We start from the raw sequence: 21,719 nt of genomic DNA on the forward strand, positions 1-21,719 counted from the left end.
AATAAAGCTTTGCTGTGCTTTTTACTCCTTTTTTGCAATGTATTCAATTTGAACATAGGCTTCAATGGTCCAACTAAACTCTGTGACATGAATAGGAGCACTGAAAAAAGCCCAGTGGACACATATTTAGGAGTCTGGTCTATCCCCTGCCCATCTCTGCAGTGGCCAACGAGCAGCAAAGCCTGGTAGTGAGCTTTCCCCCCACACATACACCAATTTATCACTCCCCCCCATTTTTGGCAAGAAAGAGTCACAAGATCCCGGTTTTCAATGCCATTGCAACTTTTAGTAGCAACTGAAAATTGGCACCAACCTTGCCAGGCTTTTAGGGCTCATGCACATGTGCCGGCCGAGCCCGTATTGCAGCCCGCAAACAGCGTGTCCACAATATATGGGGCCCAGCCATTTGTGCACCGCATTCACTTGAATGGGTCGGCAATCTGGAAAGTGCGGTGGGGCACGGAGGCACGGAACCCCACCGAAGCACTACGGAGTGCTTCCATGGGGTTTCTTTCTGTGCCTCCACACCGCAAAAAAATAGAACATGTTCTATTTTTTTTTCGGTGCGGACAGATCACTGACCCATTCAAGTTGAATGGGTCTGGAAGGTTCATTGGGGACCGCAAACTGCAGTCCCCAATGCATGAAATGGACGACACACGTTCATGTGCATGAGCCCTTACAAAGCAAGAAATCAGCAAGGACGATGTGTAGACGGGGCTATAGGCTCTGGCTCATTAAATAATTATTTACACCAGAAACTAGCATAAATAATGATCAAAATCTCAGGCAGCCCGAGCAGTTTCAGTTTACTGCGTGGACAGCCGGAGACGGCATGTAATTTATGATGAGGTCTTGGTAAGTCAAAGTCTATCAGTCCACTGTATTATTTTAGCCTCCCTTTCACTGTTCTCTATTCTAGACCACCAGGGATCCTTATCTAAAAGGGGTTATCCAACTCTTTGTAACTGATAAACGATCCTCTGGATAGGTCATCAGCCTCTGATCAGTGGGGGCCCCGACACCCAGAACCCCCACTGATCAGCTGTTTGAGAAGGTTCTGACGCTCCTGTGAACTCTGAGCCTTCTACCAACTTACCATAGGCCAGTAACATCACAACCATTAGTCTCAAGGCCTAGTAACAGCTCACCTCCATTCAAGTGATCCAGAGGATAGGTCATCAGTTAAAGTCAGATAACCCCTTTAACCCCCTTCAAAATACTAGACTACCAGGTAAATGGATAATAGCCCCCACGCTGTCCTAGACCACCAGGGATAATGTGTACTTCATTGTCCAAATGACCAGGGATCCTTACAATAACCCCTCAATGTCTACACCACCATGGATACTGAAAATAACCCTTTAACTGCCCTAGACCACAAGGGATTCTTACATTAACATTCTCACTGTCACAGGCCACCAGGAATATGTACATTAATACGTTCACTGCCCTAGATCACCAGGGATCCCTACATCAACCCCTCTACTGCTCTAGACCACTAGTGACATTATCCCCCTCATTGCCCTAGATCACCAGATTTATTGACATTAACCACTTCGCTGTCCTAGACCACTAGTAATACCTACAGTAACCCTTTCACTGCCCAAGACCACCAGAGATACAGAAATTATCCCACTGCCCTATACCACAATGGTTACTGACATTAACTCTTAAACTGTCCTAAGGAATTCTTTAAATTAACCCCCTTAATGTCCTAGACCAGGGATGGGCAAACTGCGGCTCTCCAGCTGTTGCAAAACTCCAACTCCCATGGTGGGAATTGTAGTTTTACGACAGCTGAAGAGCCGCAGTTTGCCCATCCTTGTCCTAGACCACTAGGGATACTGAAATTAAACCCATCACTGTCCTAGACCACCAGGCATAGATTCTGACAGTTGCCCTGGACCAACTGGAATTTTGACATTTTTCTAACCAACATCACCAGGGATGCTGACACTAGCACCTTTACTGCTATAGACTACCAGGCAAACAGACAATGACTGCTTGCTGTTTAATATTATTTATCTGAATGCTGTCTGTTTTATAGTCAATTATTTGGCCACTGTACATTAATATTTATTTGAACAGAGCAGTTCTCAGGTCCTTGACAGCCCTGCTAACTACCTCTGAAGGCTTAGAGGGACACTGTCAAGTGCCAGAGGTGCGCAGCATTGTTGCACAGTACAACAGAGGATACAGGATACAGCAGCTTTCCCCCCTCACTGTCCTATTAGGACCGCTGTGCTGGGAATGAGAAGTTAGTATTGACACTCCCAGCGCAGTGGTACTATTAGGACAGGGTGGGGGGCAAGCTGCTTGGTCCGTCACTGCAGCAAGTAATGTTCTGCACGGTCACTCTACAAAACACTGCTGGCTGTACAGATGGCAGGAATCTTGTCCCCTTCCTGAAAGACACCAGCTTGTGAGTGACACAGTGTGCCACCTGGGTATTTCATAATGTGCCACCTGGGTATTCCATAATGTGCCACAATAGTCGTGTAAAAAAAGTCACAAATTAAGTAGCACGGAAGCACACTATATTTGCACCATAATTTGCAACTTTTATAGGTTCTCTGCACTTATCAAAAGTGACAAGAAAAGGGACAGGGCTTAGTGGCATTAAAGCAATGATAAATCTCCCTTGCAGTGTTTTGCAGTTTGCTGTTTTGTTTTATATTTTTTTAGGGTCATAAATGCGGTCTACATGCACAGTGTTTGTGGCCTTTTTTCCCAAAAGAAAGCACAGGTCATAGCGTTTTTCCATTTTTTTTCCTAGAGGCTATTCTCTAGGACTTGAAAAACTCCTAAAAATGCATGTTACAAATCTAACAAAATAAAAAAGCCACAAAAAATACTTATCAGGCCCTATACTCCAGAATTCTGCCTTCAAAAAAAAAAATCGCTAAATAGGGTTTTGTGACTTTTTGCGTTTATTTGCACAGAAGTTACATAGAAACATAGAATGTGTCAGCAGATAAGAACCATTTGGCCCATCTAGTCTGCCCAATATACTGAATACTATGGATAGCCCCTGGCCCTATCTTATATGAAGGATGGCCTTATGCCTATCCCATGCATGCTTAAAAGTTTTTGACTTTTCAACACTTTTGAAAGGTAGGTATGGTAAGTTACGTTAGTTAGGTGTATGCCAGATACAAGACATTAAGTCAAGCAATTGTCACAATGTCACTCCAGTAGGGGATGTCATAACAAGTGGAGTAACATCTCTAGATATATTTGGGGATGCTGCAACTTTATCAAAGAACATGCAACTTTTCATACATTTGGTGCAAATAATGTTAAGGCCCCTTTTACACGAGCAAGTATTCCGCGTGGGTGCACTGCATGATGCGAATGCATTGCGCCCGCACGGAATCCGGACCCATTCATTTCAATGGGTCTGTGTACATGAGTGTTGGTTTTCACACATCACTTGTGCGTTGTGTGAAAATCGCATCACATCTGCAAGCAAGTGCGGATGCAGTGCGTTTTTCAGGGATGGTTGCTAAGAGATGTTGTTTGTATACATTCAGTTTTTTATCACGCGCGTGTAAAACGCATTGCACCTGCGTGATAAAAACTGAACAAATGAACACGATCGCAAACAAAACTGAATGGACTTGCTTGCGAAATCGCAGTTTTCACTGAACGCATCTGCAACACATCCGGACCTAATCCGGACACGCTCGTCTGCATGGAGCCTTAAAGGGGTTGTCCGCGTGACATTTCCCTATTTCTACCTCAGCCGCCCCTCTGGGATAGGCATTCATGCTCCGATGCTCTCCCTTGCCCTGCGCTGTATAACAAGGGCTATTTGATTACATTTTTACACTGCTAGGCGGAGCCTTCCTCCTAGCAGTGTTCCCAGTTTTATAGGCTAGGGCACCGCTAAAGCCTGCCCATTAGTGTCAGTGATGTCACCAGGCTCATTGCTAGGCGGAAGCCTCCACCTAGCAGTTTAAACCGGCAAATATGCAGAGAATAGTGTTTTTAACAAGCATTTAAAACCACTGAAAAAATTTAGTGTGAAGGACTTAGGGCTCCTAAATGCATAAATGTGCCATAGAATTTTTTTTTTTATCATAATGCATTTGTTTTTGCTTTTTTAGTGCAATTTTTTTTCAAACCAAATGTGTTTTTTCAGGCATTTTCCCCTATAGAGGAGATGAAAAAATGCCTGAAAAAAAAATTGTAGTAGGCAGAAAAAAAAAAAAAAAAAAAAGCTTATGTGCTTTCCATTTCATATTTCTTAAAGGGAACCTGTCACCGGGATTTTGTGTATAGAGCTGAGGACATAGGCTGCTAGATAGCCGCTAGCACATCCGCAATATCCAGTCCCCATAGCTCTGTGTGCTTTTATTGTGTAAAAAAACAGATTTGATACATATGCAAATTATCCTGAGATGAGTCCTGTCCCTGACTCATCTCACATACAGGACTCATCTCAGGTTATTTTGCATATGTATCAAATCGGTTTTTTAACACAATAAAAGCACACAGAGCTATGGGGACTGGGTATTGCGGATGTGCTAGCGGCCATCTAGCAACCCATGTCCTCAGCTCTATACCCAAAATCCCGGTGACAGGTTCCCTTTAAAGACTTACAGATAACCCCCGGAGCTGGCATTTTTGCAGCAAAGGCAAAAGTGCAAAAAATTCCATAAAAAAATACTGAAAAAAGGTCACAAAAATAATAGTGGGAGAGGAGGTGGCGATTCATGTCTCTCACTATGGCACTACAGAAAAGTTGTACCCTCACTGACTTGAGATGCCCTCCTTCTCGTACAGTACAGTTTTTACAGTAAGAACCAGGCTCGGACTGGCCCACTGGGGAGGTGGGGGATTCCTCATTAGGTCCCTAGTCTCCTGCGCCCGGAGATAAGACTGAGGAGTACGGTATTTTTTGCCCCATAAGACGCACTTCCCCCCCCAAAAGTGGGGGGAAAATGCCCCTGTGTCTTATGGGGCAAATGCTTCCATTTTACATCGCAGTCTGCGATGCTCCAGATGTATGAGCCGGGAGAGAGGAGGGGCTGGAGTCCGGAGCAAGGGGCGGGGCCTGGTGCAGTCACTGTACTCTTACACTGGGCCCCGCCGCTCACCGTAGTATTTGTAATCATTAATCCTTATCCTGTTAATAAGTTTAACTAACGCTGCGCTCTCCCCTGTATCCGTACAGCACTTACTAACAAGCTTCCATAGCAGGCAGAGCGGACCACAGCAGTAACGTCACTCACTGACGTTGAGCGGCTGCTCCGCCCACTTTATGAATAAAGCAGGCGGAGCAGGCGCGCGACGTCAGTGAGTGACGTTACTGCTGCCGTCCGCTCTGCCTGCTATGGAAGCTTGTTTGTACAAACCGGATTCCAAAAAAGTTGGGACACTATACAAATCGTGAATAAAAACTGAATGCAATGATGTGGAGGTGCCAACTTCTAATATTTTATTCAGAATAGAACATAAATCACGGAACAAAAGTTTAAACTGAGAAAATGTACCATTTTAAGGGAAAAATATGTTGAATCAGAATTTCATGGTGTCAACAAATCCCCAAAAAGTTGGGACAAGGCCATTTTCACCACTGTGTGGCATCTCTCCTTCTTCTTACAACACTCAACAGACGTCTGGGGACCGAGGAGACCAGTTTCTCAAGTTTAGAAATAGGAATGCTCTCCCATTCTTGTCTAATACAGGCCTCTAACTGTTCAATCGTCTTGGGCCTTCTTTGTTGCACCTTCCTCTTTATGATGCGCCAAATGTTCTCTATAAGTGAAAGATCTGGACTGCAGACTGGCCATTTCAGTACCCGGATCCTTCTCCTACGCAGCCATGATGTTGTGACTGATGCAGAATGTGGTCTGGCATTATCTTGTTGAAAAATGCAGTGTCTTCCCTGAAAGAGATGACGTCTGGATGGGAGCATATGTTGTTCTAGAACCTGAATATATTTTTCTGCATTGATGGTGCCTTTCCAGACATGCAAGCTGCCCATGCCACACGCACTCATGCAACCCCATACCATCAGAGATGCAGGCTTCTGAACTGAGCGTTGATAACAACTTGGGTTGTCCTTGTCCTCTTTGGTCCGGATGACATGGCGTCCCAGATTTCCAAAAATAAACTTTGAATCGTGACTCGTCTGACCACAGAACAGTCTTCCATTTTGCCACACTCCATTTTAAATGATCCCTGGCTCAGTGAAAACGCCTGAGCTTGTGGATCTTGCTTAGAAATGGCTTCTTCTTTGCACTGTAGAGTTTCAGATGGCAAGGAGGTAGGCACGGTGGATTGTGTTCACTGACAATGGTTTCTGGAAGTATTCCTGAGCCCATTCTGTGATTTCCTTTACAGTAGCATTCCTGTTTGTGGTGCAGTGTCGTTTAAGGGCCCGGAGATCACGGGCATCCAGTATGGTTTTATGGCCTTGACCCTTACGCACAGAGATTGTTCCAGATTCTCTGAATCTTCGGATGATGTTATGCACAGTTGATGATGATAGATGCAAAGTCTTTGCAATTTTTCGCTGGGTAACACCTTTCTGATATTGCTCCACTATCTTTCTGTGCAACATTGTGGGAATTGGTGATCCTCTACCCATCTTGGCTTCTGAGAGACACTGCCACTCTGAGAAGCTCTTTTTATACCCAATCATGTTGCCAATTGACCTAATTAGTGTTAATTGGTCTTCCAGCTCTTCATTATGCTCAAATTTACTTTTTCCAGCCTCTTATTGCTACTTGTCCCAACTTTTTGGGGATTTGTTGACACCGTGAAAATTTGAATCAACGTATTTTTCCTTTAAAATTTACATTTACTCGGATTAAACGTTTGATCTGTCATCTACGTTCTATTACAAATAAAATATTGACATTTGCCATCTCCACATCATTGCATTCAGTTTTTATTCACAATTTGTTTAGTGTCCCAACTTTTTTGGAATCCGGTTTGTAAGTGCTGTGGGAACATGGGAGAGCACAGCTTTAGTTAAACTTATTAACAGGATAAGGATTAAAGGGGTATTCTCATCACGCTGTTTTATACTTACCTGCTCCCGGCGCGCTGTCCACTTCCTGGTTTCGGCATGGGGCGGGCTCCATCTTGATTGAAGTCTTCTCCCGGTCGGGCCGCACGCAGGACTGAACGCGCACGCCGCCGCGCATGCGCCCTGTTGACTTCTTCCTGGCAAGTATACTATACTGGCCAGGAAGAAATCACCATAGCGCATGCGCGGCCTCGACGTGCGCTTTCGGGACTGCGCGCGGCCGGCCGGGAGAAGAGAAGAAGTCATCTGCGCAAGCGCGGCCACCACGATTCCTGAGAAGAGCGGTGGCCGTAACCAGGGGAGACGGAAGACAACAGCCAGGTAAGTATATGTTCATTTTCTTCTAAGGGGTGGATATTAGTTAAATATATTTAGAAAAATGATCACTGTTAAATCATTAACAGATTTAACAGTGATCATTAAGATGGGAATACCCCTTTAATGTTTATAAATACTTCTGTGAGCAGAGGGCCGGTGTATTGGGGGACACTGTTATGAGGGGGATCTGTGGATGACATATAGCAGTGTCATCCACAGATTCCCCCCCCCCCATAACAGTGCCATCCACAGATCCCCCACCCCATAACAGTGCCATCCACAGGTCCCCCACCCCATAACAGTGCCATCCACAGGTCCCCCATAACAGTGCCATCCACAGGTCCCCCATAACAGTGCCATCCACAGGTCCCCCATAACAGTGCCATCCACAGGTCCCCCATAACAGTGCCATCCACAGGTCCCCCACATGACAGTCCAATCCACAGGTCCCCCACATGACAGTGCCATCCACAGGTCCCCCACATGACAGTGCATCATCCACAGATCCCCCATAATAGTGTCATGCACAGACCACCATTAATTCAAAACCCACCAAAAGCACACCTTTTGGTAAAACATTTTTTTTTTCTTATTTTCCTCCTCAAAAACCTAGGTGCGTCTTATAGACCGGTGCGTCTTATAGGGTGAAAAATACAGTAATTATTTATCTTGTTTCTCAGGAGAGATAATTATTGTAGCCACTAGGTGGCAGTATCGCACAGTGATGCAGCCTCATACTGGTGTAAGGCTACTTTCACACTAGCGTTTTTGCTGGATCCGGCAGGGTTCAGCAAAAATGCTTCCGTTACTGAGAATACAACCGTCTGCATCCATTATGAACGGATCCAGTTGTATTATCTATAACATACCCAAAATGGGTCCGTCATGAACACCATTTAATGTCCAAATTTTTAATTTTTAATTTTTTTTTTACTACACCCAAAGAAAACCTTTAAGGATAGGGAATGTGAGAAGGTCCAACAGCTATGACACAACAGGTGATAAGTGTCTGATTGATGGGGGTCTGACTGCTGGGACCCCCCAATGTCTCAGGACCCCTTTTTTTATGATCAGTGGGTGTTCCAGCGGTCAGACCCCAGCAATCTGATATTTATCACCTATCCTGTATATAGGCAATAGTCATTATGGCAGGACAACCCTTTTCATTATAATGTAGATTATGTACAATATGAGGAGTGTAGGAAGGCGCAAGGGACAGTCATTGACGGAAGGTATGTGTCACCGAGGTTCCTGGCCTCGGTGGAGTAAAAGCTAGTTTTCATGTGTCAGCAGCAATTGCTGTTTGACTTCTTGCTATTTAGTATAGCTGTAATAGCTGTTCCGGGACGGCTCTTACTGGGAGTAGTCAAAGTGCTGGGTGGGTGACTACTCCCCATAATGTTCCAGGCCGGGTCTTGACTGGCCTATATAAAAAACCCAGCCAGCAGTGTCAGCTGGTGGTAATTACCTCTGTCTGACAGAGGAGCCCTGGCAATCGCTGGATTGGGATCTGAGCCGTGTGCTAGGCTGGAGGCCTGAGTTTGGGAGGTCTGCTCTGTCCTGAGCAATGCCGATCGGGTGTGAACTAACCACTAGTATAACAGGTGACTCTTTTGCTGTATGAACTGTCTAGGTGTGAACGAACACCAAAACTGCAAATGGACTGTCGTACTGTTTTGTTGCCATAAGTGTGAATAAAACACTGAAGTTTGAGTTACAAACTGCTCTTTGCCTCTATACTGTGTCCGTTTGTCCTGTCTACCAGAGCGAATCCCCACAGGAGGTTAATATTTGGTAAATTTCATGCCAGACAGTTATGCTTAAAAGGGTTAAATAGTTTGTCTCACTTCAGTAAATGGCATTTATCATGCAGTTAATACAAGGCACTTACTAATGTATTGTGATTGTCCATATTGCCTCCTTTCCATCACATTATACACAGCACGTATCTGTGGTTATTACTACCGTGTAATCCAGCAGTAGTGGCCGTGCTTACACACTATAGGGAAAGGCTGGAAGTGCTCATAGGCCAACACCTTTACCTATAGTGTGCAAGCACGGCCACCTCTGCTGGATTGCAGAGTGGTCAGAGTGGATACGTGCTGTCAGGGGCGTAGCTAGAAATGACTAGGCCCCATAGCAAAAAAATGTATGGGCCCCCCTCCCGGATCTCCCACCCCCACATACCTATCGAACCTCCCACCCCTTCCAGAGCTCCCACCCAAACACCCCTCCAGGACCTCCCACCCCAACATCCCCACACCCCTCCCTAGATCCCCCTCAGTGTCATCCACAGATCCCCCCTCAGTGTCATCCACAGATTCCCCCCCCCCCTCAGTGTCATCCACAGATATCCCCCTCAGTGTCATCCACAGATATCCCCCTCAGTGTCATCCACAGATATCCCCCTCAGTGTCATCCACAGATATCCCCCTCAGTGTCATCCACAGATATCCCCTAGAAAAAACACGGGTGGACAGCACTCCTAAGAAAAAATGCTGCGGGTGCTCGTCTCCAAGGGAGGTGGTAAAAGGCCCCCCAATATTGACAACTTATAGATGTCCAAAAAATAAAAAAATGGAGACAGCACGTCCAAAAAGGTGAGGTTTAATTCCAGATGCAACATTTCGGCTTAGTGATAGCCTTTGTCACCTTTTTGGACGTGCTGTCTCCATTTTTTTATTTTTATTTTTTTATTTTTTGGACATCCACAGATATCCCCCTTCAGCGTCATCCACAGATATCCCCCTTCAGCGTCATCCACAGATATCCCCCTTCAGCGTCATCCACAGATATCCCCCTTCAGCGTCATCCACAGATATCCCCCTTCAGCGTCATCCACAGATATCCCCCTTCAGCGTCATCCACAGATATCCCCCTTCAGCGTCATCCACAGATATCCCCCTTCAGCGTCATCCACAGATATCCCCCTTCAGCGTCATCCACAGATATCCCCCTTCAGCGTCATCCACAGATATCCCCCTTCAGCGTCATCCACAGATATCCCCCAAATGCGTATCCATCTCACAAATGCATTGCAATACCGGATCCGTCTCTCCAGTTGTCAGCTGGAAAAACGGATCCGGTATTTATCTTTTTAACATTTTTAAAGTTCTGTGCATGCACAGACCGCAAAACCGGATCTGTTTTTCCGGAACACTTAGGCCCAGATCCAGCATTAATGCATTTCAATGTAAAATAATGCCGGATCCGGCATTCCGGCAAGTGTTTCGGCAGCATGCTGCGGTATTTTCTCAGTCCAAAAACCGTACAGTGACTGAACTGAAGACATCCTGATGCATACTGAACGGATTGCTCTCCATTCAGAATGCATCAGGATAAAACTGATCAGTTTTTTTCCGGTATTAAGCCCCTAGGATGGAACTCAATACCGGAAATGTTTAACGCAAGTGAGAAAGTGCCCTTAATCTCTATCAGTCTCATATCTTAACATGTTAGTCAGGTTTTGATCCCTACCACATATAAATCTAAAAAACTATCCTCATCCCCATATTCCCTATAACATTTTAATTTTCCCATCAACGTAACTGTATGAGGGCTTGTTTTATTTTTGTTTTGTTGCAGAACGGGTTGTATATTTTATTGCACCATTTTGGGGTATACAGTATTGAAAAACATTTTTGGGGTAACCAAGGTTGACAATAGCTTGTGTATCATATTCTGAGAGCAGTCACTTTTTATTTTTACATGAATGGACCTGTATTCCGACTTATTTTTTTCTGGGCAGTGCGTGTCGTAGCTTTTATTGGTACCATTTTACAGTACTTATGACTTTTTGATCACATTTTATCCTAAACATTATTTTTTTTTTTCACCCAAAGAGATAAGTATTGCTTTAGCTTTCTAGTATGGTTTGTTGTGGTTGTAGTGATACCAATTATGACCTTTTTTTAAATACTTTTACATACAGTATTTTGACATACTTAAGCACTTTGTAATGGAAAATATATATGTTTTTTACATTTTTAACTATTTTTTTAACGTTTTTAGTTCTACTAGGGAATTTGACCATGTGATCGTCTGATCGCTTTTATACTACACTGCAATATTTTGTATTGAAATGTAGTATTCCTCTCAGTGTAAAATAGACATTAAAAGGGTCGCTGGAATGACAGTTTTTAGGGCTTATGCTATTCTTAGTGGTTACAATCATTTTAATTAGTAGGCAAGTATAATGGTTAGACTCTGTAGCTGATGTACAAATCTTAGTGCACTCTGGGTGGATACAGTTGCGGAACACTTACAGTTCCTGGTGAGGCCTTGTCAGCAGGTAGCATCCATGATGGCTCAAGTTTCTTTGTCAAACCTTCGATGCTGCTACAGTATGCTTCCAAGGAAGGCTACTCCACTACCACCCCATGGTACCTGGCATGGTGCACAGCCACTGGTTTACAATGCCCAGCGCCATAACGCGAATTTGACTGGCGCCAGTGCGGCCGCACTCCCTCTCCCTCCCTAGTCCCTCCACAACAGGTAACCCCCCTCCTCCACGGCCCCGCCCCTCCACGGCCCGGCCCCGCCCCCTCCACCGCCTGAGTCCGCCTCCTCCTCCCTCTAGTTACTAGGAGGAATCTTTCCTGCGCTGCGGCTCTGGTGCCTGGCTCCGCCTCCGTCCCTCAGGTAAGCCCGCGTTCCGGCCCCCTCCACCGCCTACCTCTTCTTCTGCTCGTGCGGCAGTGCGCCCCGGGCCCGCCTGCTTCAGCCTCCAGTCCTGACTACTCCTTGCCTTCCCCCCAGCCAGGCCCGAGCCGCGGACCGCCCGCGCCCCGCCCACTACACTGGGCGGGCGGTCGGGCCTGGCTGCCTGTGTGTTAATAAAATAAAAAAATAAAAATAAAAAATTAATGCGGTCCGGACGGGCCCCCAGTGGCATAGGGCCCCATAGCCACTGCTATGGTTGCTATGGCGATCCCTACGCCACTGCGTGCTGTGTATAATGTGATAGAAAAGAGCCAATATGGACAATCACAATACATTAGTAAGTACCTTGTATTAGATTTTCTCTACATGATAAATGCCAATTGCTGAAGTGAGACAACCCCTTTAAGTGTGCTACACATAATAGGGTTAGGCATAAATGTCTTGGTGTGTGCATTGTGTGTTTCCTATGTGTGAGTGGTGTGTGCTATACATGTTCTACGTATCAATGGTGTATGTGCAGCATGTGACATATGCATCAGTGGCATGTGAGCCACGTATAAGTGTCTTGTGTGCCACATGTGTCCAATGAGTGATTGGTGTGCGCTGCATGTGTCTTGTTTCTGACCGACTAAAGTGCAGGATATCCATATATGTGTAAATCCTGCCACATGTATGTTTGCGCATTTTGCTGTGAATGTCTGCCATCATACTTCATCTTTAACATTTCTGTTATCACTGTAAAATAAATGCTCATGAACACGACCATTGGATGTTTTGCAGTCTGCAAATTGCGGATCCGCAAAACATGGATACCGGGTGTGTGCATTCCACATTATGCGGAACAGAACAGCCGGCCCCGATAGAACAGTTCTATCCTTGTCTGTAATGCCGACAATAGGACATGTTCTATCATTTTGCAGAACTGCCATGCGGACATACAGACACGGAATGCACACAGAGTCATTTTTTTTTTGTGGCCCCATTGAAATGAAGTGAACGGTACAGACATGGAAAAAAAATAAGTTAGTGTGCAGGAGCCCTAAGGTGGGCCCCCAGAATCAGTTACACTGGTGGGCCCTAAGTACCCTAGTCCGACACTGGTAAGAACCACTTGGTTACCTGTATCATTTGGAAAGACGCAAGCACCTCAGCGATCCCCTGGCGCTCCCCATGATGACACTTGCCTGGTCTCCATAACCTGTCCTCCGGAGACAGTGTCAGCATGTGAGTGCTCCAGGCTGCCCCTGACAGCGGCAGTCACGTGACGGCATGCCACCAAGAAATGGAGACCGGCGAAGTGCCTGGCAAGTGTCTCCATCAACAATTTGATGCTAAGGGCCCGTTCACACAGCACAATTTACTTGCGGAAGTTTGGTTTAAAGCCGCAAACGTACCAAGAAAGGACATGGTGGCCCAAGTCACATAGTCATTAATCCAACCTTAAATAAACACACAGACACATTCTATTTGGAAATATATGGCTGCGATGTTTATTAAGGATAACATTATAATAAAAAAATAACTTAGCATAATAAATTACCATAATAAATAGAAATTTGCAGAAATTAATTAAAATTCATTCCAAATAAAACCATCGATTAAACTTTTTAGAAAACAATAACCAGTCCACCCAGCATTAGCTGGGCGACAAACTCCCACACGCCAAGACTCAAAGAGGAGTGGCCCCACCAAAACTCGGCAGCCATTGCGCAATCATGTTCATGAAACCATTATTAACCTCTTCAGGACACATGACGTACCGGTACAGCATGTTGGCCTGGTACTTAAGGACACATGACGTACCATTGAGCAGGCACCTTGCGATCGCCGCAAACCACAGATCAATTTTGCGGAGCGATCGCCGCAAACCACAGATCAATTTAGACCTGCGGTTTGCGGCTTTTACCTGCGGTTGCGGCGGTGCCATCGGGTCCCCATGGGGCTGTAGGGGGGCCCGATGCCATGGAAGGCAGCGCCGCTGCCTTTCTGTGACGTGCCTGTGAGATCCAGCCCCCTGGATCTCTCAGGCCCGAAGCTGTATGAGTAATACTCGCTGTATTACTCATACAGCCAATGCATTCCAATACAGAAGCATTGGAATGCATTGCAAAGGGATTAGACCCCCAACAGTTCCCAAAGTGGGACAAAAAATAGTGAAAAAAAAAAAAGTTTTCCCCCCAAAAAAAGTTTCAAGTAAAAATAAACAAAAACGTAATTTTCCCCAAATAAAGTTCAAAAAAATTGGTAAAAGATAGGGGGGGGGGGGGGGGGGAGTATACATATTAGGTATCGCCGCGTCCGTATCGACCGGCTCTATAAACATATCACATGACCTAACCCCTCAGATGAACACCGTAAAAAATAAAAAATAAAAGCTGTGCTAAATAAACCATTTTTTTTGTCACCTTACATCACAAAAAGTACAACAGCAAGCGATCAAAAAGGCGTTTGCCCACCAAAATAGTACCAATCTAACAGTCACCTCAACCCGCAAAAAATGAGCCCCTGCCTGAGACAATCACCCAAAAAAATAAAATAAAAATATGGCTCAGAATATGGACACTAAAACATATTTTTTTTTGTTTTAAAAAAGCTGTTATTGTGTAAAACTTACATAAATTAAAAAAAGTATACATATTAGGTATCGCCGCGTCCGTATCAACCGGCTCTATAAAAATATCACATGACCTAACCCCTCAGATGAACACCGTAAAAAATTTAAAATAAAAACTGTGCTAAATAAACCATTTTTTGTCACCTTACATCACAAAAAGTGTAATAGCAAGCGATCAAAAAGTCCCACGCACTTTTATCTCATCCCGCAAAAATCATACCCTACCCAAGGTAATCGCCCAAAAATGAAAAAACATTATGACTCTCAGACTATGGAAACACTAAAACATGATTTTTTTTGCTTCAAAAATGAAATCATTGTGTAAAACTTGCATAAATAAAAAAAGTATACATATTAGGTATCGCAGCGTCCGTAATAACTTGCTCTATAAAAATATCACATGACCTAACCCCTCAGGTGAATACCGTAAAAAAATTAAAATTAAAACGGTGTCCAAAAAGCTATTTTTTGTCACCTTACATCACAAAAAGTGTAATAGCAAGCGATCAAAAAGTCACAAGCACCCCAAAATAGTGCCAATAAAACAGTCATCTCATCCCGCAAAAATTGTGCTGTACCCAAGGTAATCGCCCAAAAACTGAAAAATGTATGGCTCTCAGACTATGGAAACACTAAAACATGATTTCTTTTGTTTTAAAAAAAAGAAATCATTGTGTAAAACTTACATAAATAAAAAAAAGTATACATATTAGGTATTGCCGTGTCCGTGACAACCTGGTCTATAAAAATACCACATGATCTAACCTGTCAGATGAATGTTGTAAATAACAAAAAATAAAAACTGTGCCAAAATTTCTTGTTACCTTGCTTCACAAAAAGTGTAATATAGAGCAACCAAAAATCATATGTACCCTAAACTAGTACCAACAAAACTTCAACCCTATCCCGTAGTTTATAAAATGGGGTCACTTTTTTGGAGTTTCTACTCTAGGGGTGCATCAGGGGGGCTTCAAATGGGACATGGTGTCAAAAAAAACCAGTCCAGCAAAATCTGCCTTCCAAAAACCGTATGGCATTCCTTTCCTTCTGCGCCCTGCCGTGTGCCCGTACAGCAGTTTACGACCACATATGGGGTGTTTCTGTAAACTACAGAATCAGGGCCATAAATATTCAGTTTGGTTTGGCTGTTAACCCTTGCTTTGTTACTGGAAAAATGAAAAATTTGCAAAAAAATTGAAATTCTGAAATTTCATCTCCATTTTCCAATAACTCTTGTGGAACACATAAAGGGTTAATGACGTTTGTAAAATCAGTTTTGAATACCTTGAGGGGTGTAGTTTCTTAGATGGGGTCACTTTTATGGAGTTTCTATTCTAGGGTTGCATCAGGGGGGCTTCAAATGGGACATGGTGTAAAAAAAAAAACTGTCAAGCAAAATCTGCCTTCCAAAAACCGTATGGCATTAATTTCCTTCTGCGCCCTGCCGTGTGCCCGTACAGCAGTTTACAACCACATATGGGGCGTTTCTGTAAACTACAGAATCCGGGCCATAAATATTGAGTTTTGTTTGGCTGTTAACCCTTGCTTTGTAAAAGTAAAAAAATATTAAAATGGAAAATCGGCTAAAAAAGTTAGATTTTGAAATTGTATCTTTATTTCCCATTAATTCTTTATTTAATTTACGTATTTCATTAAGCAAATTCCTCCATTTCAAGCCTCAAACTCCATACCAAAAAATATTAAACATTTCACGATTAAAACCTAAATTCTCAGAATAACATCTTGAGCCAGCTTGCTTCTAAGCCCAGTAAACGAAGGAGTGGCCCACGATCCATATAACAATAGGATCTAAAGAGAAAATTCATTCGTAATTAGCAACTCAGGTCTAACATATAATCTAAATCTATTTGATTCCCACCGTCGGATCTTTTTACCAACGCATCATTCAGTCCCAACCTAGCTGATCTGTTGCAGCTCCGATCCTGAAAGAAAGACAAAAAACAGAAACTCCCTAAACCTAATTTCAACAAACACTTCTTAAAAACCGAATTAAAAAATAAAACGTCCCCAACCTTTGGCCTAATCTCTACCCAACGAATAATGTTCTCAACAGGACAAATAGATGAACCAATAAAGCTAAACAGTCTTAATAAACAACCTCTACCCAGTTGGTCTGTTTTTGACCTCCTTACTCTCCACAACCACAGAACCATCCTCAACTTTTATGTCCTCAAATAATAAACCAGATGGTGAGAAACTGCTTCCAGAGACCAACTCACTTATCCGTAGGGCCCCAAAAAATGCCAAAACAAAAACTGATTTGAAAAGACAAGTCTCAAAATTATTGAAACAAATCTTATCCAAAACAACCCACAGACATTGTAGTATATCAATGAAGATAGGTCTTCTCAAATCTCCACTGATAAAATACTTACCACAGCCTTTCAACATTTGCTTGACAACAAAATGATTAGTCACTGGTTGCTTTACCAAAAGAAAAAAAAATAAAAATAAATAAATCCCTGCTCATTTTTTTGTGTATAGAGGAGATCGCTAAACCTTTCTGAATTAAATCACAGACATAAAGAAGGATTAAACTGAAATCATCATCTTGCAGGTCAGCTTCAACAAAACTACAGAAAAGCTGCCAATCTTTCCATGCGGCCATATAACTAGCCTATGTCCTTACAGCAACAGACTTCCTAATATTATGAATTGTTAGTCCCAAATGACATTCCATAGATGTCCCGGACATGGCGTCCCTTCCGACTCTGTGTAGGGGGCCAAACTCCGAAATCTCTCCCACTGCAAACGTGATAAAGAATCAGCAAGGTCATTACTTTTTCCAGGTATATATTTCGCCTTGACCCATACGTTCAATTTCAAACAGCACAAAACTATAGGCCTAAGTCATTTTATCACTAAATCACTTTTTGAAGACGTATAAGACGCACCTAGGTTTTAGAGGAGGACAATAAGAAAAAAATATTTTTCATTAGACCTCAGATCAGGCCAGCAATCAGACCCCCAATATTAATAGACCTCATATGACAGCCCCAATCAGACCCCCAGTGTTAATAAGACCCTCATTTAGACCTCCGATCAGCCCCCCCATGCCTCAGATCAGCCCCCATTGTGAGCCCCCATGCCATTTATCAGCCCCCATTATGAGCCCCCATGCAATCTTATGAGCCCCAGTGCTATTTATGAGCCCCAGTGCCATCTATAAGCCCCTGTGTCATTTATGAGCCCCCATTATGAGCCCCAATGCCATCTATAAGCCCCAATGCCATCTATGAGCCCCAGTGTCATTTATGAGCCCCAATGCCATCTATAAGCCCCAGTGTCATTTATGAGCCCCAATGCCATCTATAAGCCCCAGTGTCATTTATGAGCCCCCATGCCACAGATCAAATAAAATAAACTAAACACTTACCTCTCCTGCTCTGGACTCCGCCACTCCTCACCTCCAGCACGCTCTGTCTTCTTCCTGCTGCGGCTGTGCTGTGACACAGAGCGCCCCCACGCTGTGCGCAGCCAAGGCACAGCCAACAGCAGAGGACCAGGAAGCGGTGGGTAAAGAGCCTTCATCGCTTTCCGGTCCTAATAAGCGCTTCCATAATGGAAGCGCTCATTAGTATTCACCCCATAAGACGCAGGGACATTTGGGGGGAAAAACGGCGTCTTATGGGGCGCAAAAATACGGTACCCAAAAAATTCAAGCCAAACACCTAAATCTTTTTTTCAATTCCTTTGTCAAATGAATTTGAGAAAAAGGTGATTTTAAACCCCTTGTCGCGAAATAAAGTCTTTTAGAAAAGACTCTGCCCAACGGAATCACCCTACAAGCAAAATTCTGCTGCCCAAGCAATGACTGCATCTCTTTCAAGGTGGATTCCTTCCTGGCCAACATAACCACTAACTACGCGCACATCTTATTCAATTTATCTTCAGGCAATCTAAATTCCATCTTAGCAGAATCAATAACTAATTATACCCCAAAATTCCAAACAATCACAAGGTAAGGCCAAATGCACACAGCCGTGTTTCATGGCCGTGTGCGGGCCGTGGAACCGTGGCCTGGATGCCTGCTATAGATCATACCAGTGTATTACTGTATTGCGGCGGCAGCAGGGAGCGCACGGCGTCATAGCAACCAATGACGCCGTGCGCTCCTGCTCTCAGCAGGCATCCAGGCCGCGGTTCCACGGACCGCTCACGGCCGTGTGCATTCGGCCTAAAACTGTCTTTTGTAACGCTATTGGAATACCGAACAAACGGGAACACTCTTCAAACTTAAAGAGGACCTTTCACTACAATAAAAAATCTAAACTAAGCATACAGACAAGTTTTATTTTTTCTCTCAGGCTATGAGCTGAGCGCTGCGATTGGCCAGCACTACAGCCTGGGAGAAGGAGACGCCGGCAGGCTCCACCCAGTTGAGCTGAAAATCAGCAAATACCGGAGCCTATACCGGGAGAACGGAGCGGCGCCCGGGGATAATAGTAAGTGCAGGGAGATCCCTGGGCGCCGCTCTCCATGTCTGTATGCTTAGTTTAGATTTTATATTGTAGTGAAAGTGTAGTGTCCCACTAGGTAAAGGTGGGCACTACACAGGTTAATGTGTTTCATTGCATTGAATGACATGTGCATGTTTTTCCCTGTGTTATCTGGGTGTCAGGCCTGTCAGGGTGTAGTTTAGCCTCCCAGGCGTTAGGGGGAACTAGAGAGCCCTAGATACATATAGGAAGGCCCAGCCAGGGGAGAGTTAGTTCATTCCAGGGGACTAGAGGAGTCACCTCGTCCACCTGAAGCTCCTGAGGCTAGGATTAGCTCAGTAGAGACACCCCAGTGGCAGGACAGAACCTCCTGGGAGAAACCCACAGTCATTCACCAAACAAGTAAGGAAATCCCAGGGAAAGATAAGTAACCCTGATGGGCAGATGCAGTAGAAAATAAAGCAAGAATCTAATACCTGAGGAAGATATATTTTACCAAGGAACTAAGCCACCATTTAGGCATCCGGGCCTTGGGATAGAAAGCCAGACAGGAGTTCTAGAAGGAACAGTGTACGCTATTTCTGAGGAAAGGTACAACCTGATTCTGAGTGCATTGTGGATTTACCCTCTGAGTATCTTGCATAATCAATACCTGCCATCTTGTGAATAAGCCTACTTGTGAAGCTGTGATTTAAGAGACTGTGAACCACCTGCATGTACAAAGTTGGATTGTTCAGTAAAGTAACGTTTGGTTCACTATTTCATCTGTGTGCCTCACTCATTCCAACTACCAACCGGTGTGCCACCGTCAAAGGCACTGGCGTCACGAACCTTAAAGGGACCTTGCCCCAGGCACTCAAAATACCCGTAACATCCAGGGCACCTCATCCACCATCAGGCCTGGCCCCTACATACCGAGTGTGCCCCAGAGGAACTGTGTCTACCTCTCCTTCACTGCCACATGCCTGCCCAGGGTTCTCCAATACAGTGAGCAACCCTCGATTGCCCATAACCGTGACCTCACTTCGCTATACCCTGCAGGTCTGGCGTGTTGCAAAAGATCCTCTTTAACTAACAATTGAAAACACGTCTGACCCTGAACTACCTACAAACAAGAAATCATCTAAGTAAGGCTACATGCACACGACCGTATGTGTTTTGCGGTCCGCAAATTGCGTATCCGCAAAAAAAGGATGACTTTTCTTTTGTGGATCCATTGTAATAATGCCTATCCTTGTCCGCAAACTAGAAAAAAAATAGGACTTACACTATTTTTTTTTGCGGGGCAACGGAACGGACATACTGATGCGGACAGCACACGAAAAAGGGGGGAGACACCACACCAGCCCTATAGAATACATAGCCATATGGACCAAACCATTACACCTTCAATTTAACATGACAGCGACTAGGCCACTAGGTGTCCCCCAAGCTTTTTGCTCTGGGGGCCCCTGACATGGTGTGCGGACAACCACCACACGGTTTCTGCAGTGTTATATGCATAAGATTTTGACAGCAAAATCCACAGTGTGAACAGGCCCTAAGGATTCCCTGAAGATTTATTTAGTTAGATTTGCTGTGAAAAATCTCTGCAGCAAATCCATTACACCCAACATGTAAACCCGAGCCCTGCATAATCCACACCATATCAGCCCGATCACCACTCACCCCTGACACGGATCTCCTGTGGACTGTTAACTGTGGACTCTGTACCGTCTACGCCCCCTGCTGGTTCACGACGGAACCGTACTGTACCTTGCGTCTGATTGGTACAGAGGTGTATGCCCCGCCCCGCTTTCGCTCTAGCTGTCACTGGGGGGCGTGGTGTGGGCGGGACGAAGCTGATGTGACGTCTCGCAGTGGCAGTGCAAGGAAGTCAGCGGCACAGCGGGTGCACGGAGGGTATGGCGTCTCAGGAGCCCGTTACCGGGGCGCAGATCATTGCTGAGGCTCTGGTTGCACAAGTAAGATCCGTTACAGAGTGTTCAGCGCTGCTGCAGAACTTCTTGCGAAGCAGAGACTTCTTGGAGTCCATAACGCTGCTTGTCTGTATATGACAGATGTAGACTGTGCATGCTGAGACCTGTAGTTCCACTTCTGATTCGGTGATATTGAGAGGTTTCCCATGGTATGCCCTTTATTACTCCTGTTCACATTACAGCTGGTCAGAGAACTGCATTCAGAGACTCTGGGTCCTCGTGCAAAAAGTTCAAGCCTAGACGACACCCCCCCCCCCCCCCCCCCCATGCATATACCTCACACCCCCTTCATAAGGGGCGACTATTCAGCCCTCCGGTGCATGATCAGTGGGTTGAACACATGATGGAAATGTAGTTATTGCTACGGGCGCTGGTGATACACATGGCATTTCACACCGGTCAATAAATATGATAATTGACCGGTGGACATGAACATTTAGGGTATATTTGCAAAGGTACGTTTTGCACCATAGTCTTGCTCAGGGGCGTAACTAGAAGTGACTGGGCCCCACAGCAAATATTTGTAAGGGCCCCCCTCAGCGCGCTTCGCACCTCCCTCCTCCTGTGTAAACCCCACTCCTTTGGCACAGTGTAGCGGTATACTGTATATTGTGTGGCACAGTGTAGAGGTATACTATATA

The 21,719-nt window shown here is 44.7% G+C and overlaps 2 protein-coding genes across 3 annotated transcripts in view; one reads left to right on the forward strand and one right to left on the reverse strand.

The window, feature by feature from the left end:
- BTD (biotinidase) overlaps positions 1–20,830 on the reverse strand; it is a 51,693-nt gene extending 30,863 nt beyond the window's left edge. The window contains exon 1 of one of the 2 annotated variants that reach the window (XM_044293730.1): positions 20,768–20,830. The gene's annotated coding sequence lies outside the window, so the exon portion shown is untranslated. The remainder of the gene's footprint in view (positions 1–20,767) is intronic. The other variant, XM_044293729.1, reaches the window with a different exon arrangement.
- A 99-nt stretch (positions 20,831–20,929) lies between these two features.
- Positions 20,930–21,719, forward strand: part of HACL1 (2-hydroxyacyl-CoA lyase 1) — a 63,998-nt gene continuing 63,208 nt past the window's right edge. The window contains exon 1 of the mRNA XM_044293734.1: positions 20,930–21,063. Within this exon, the coding sequence (XP_044149669.1) occupies positions 21,004–21,063 (60 nt within the window). The 5' untranslated portion in view covers positions 20,930–21,003. The remainder of the gene's footprint in view (positions 21,064–21,719) is intronic.

The sequence above is a fragment of the Bufo gargarizans genome, chromosome 5 (genome assembly GCF_014858855.1).
Source record: "Bufo gargarizans isolate SCDJY-AF-19 chromosome 5, ASM1485885v1, whole genome shotgun sequence".
NCBI lineage: Eukaryota > Metazoa > Chordata > Amphibia > Anura > Bufonidae > Bufo > Bufo gargarizans.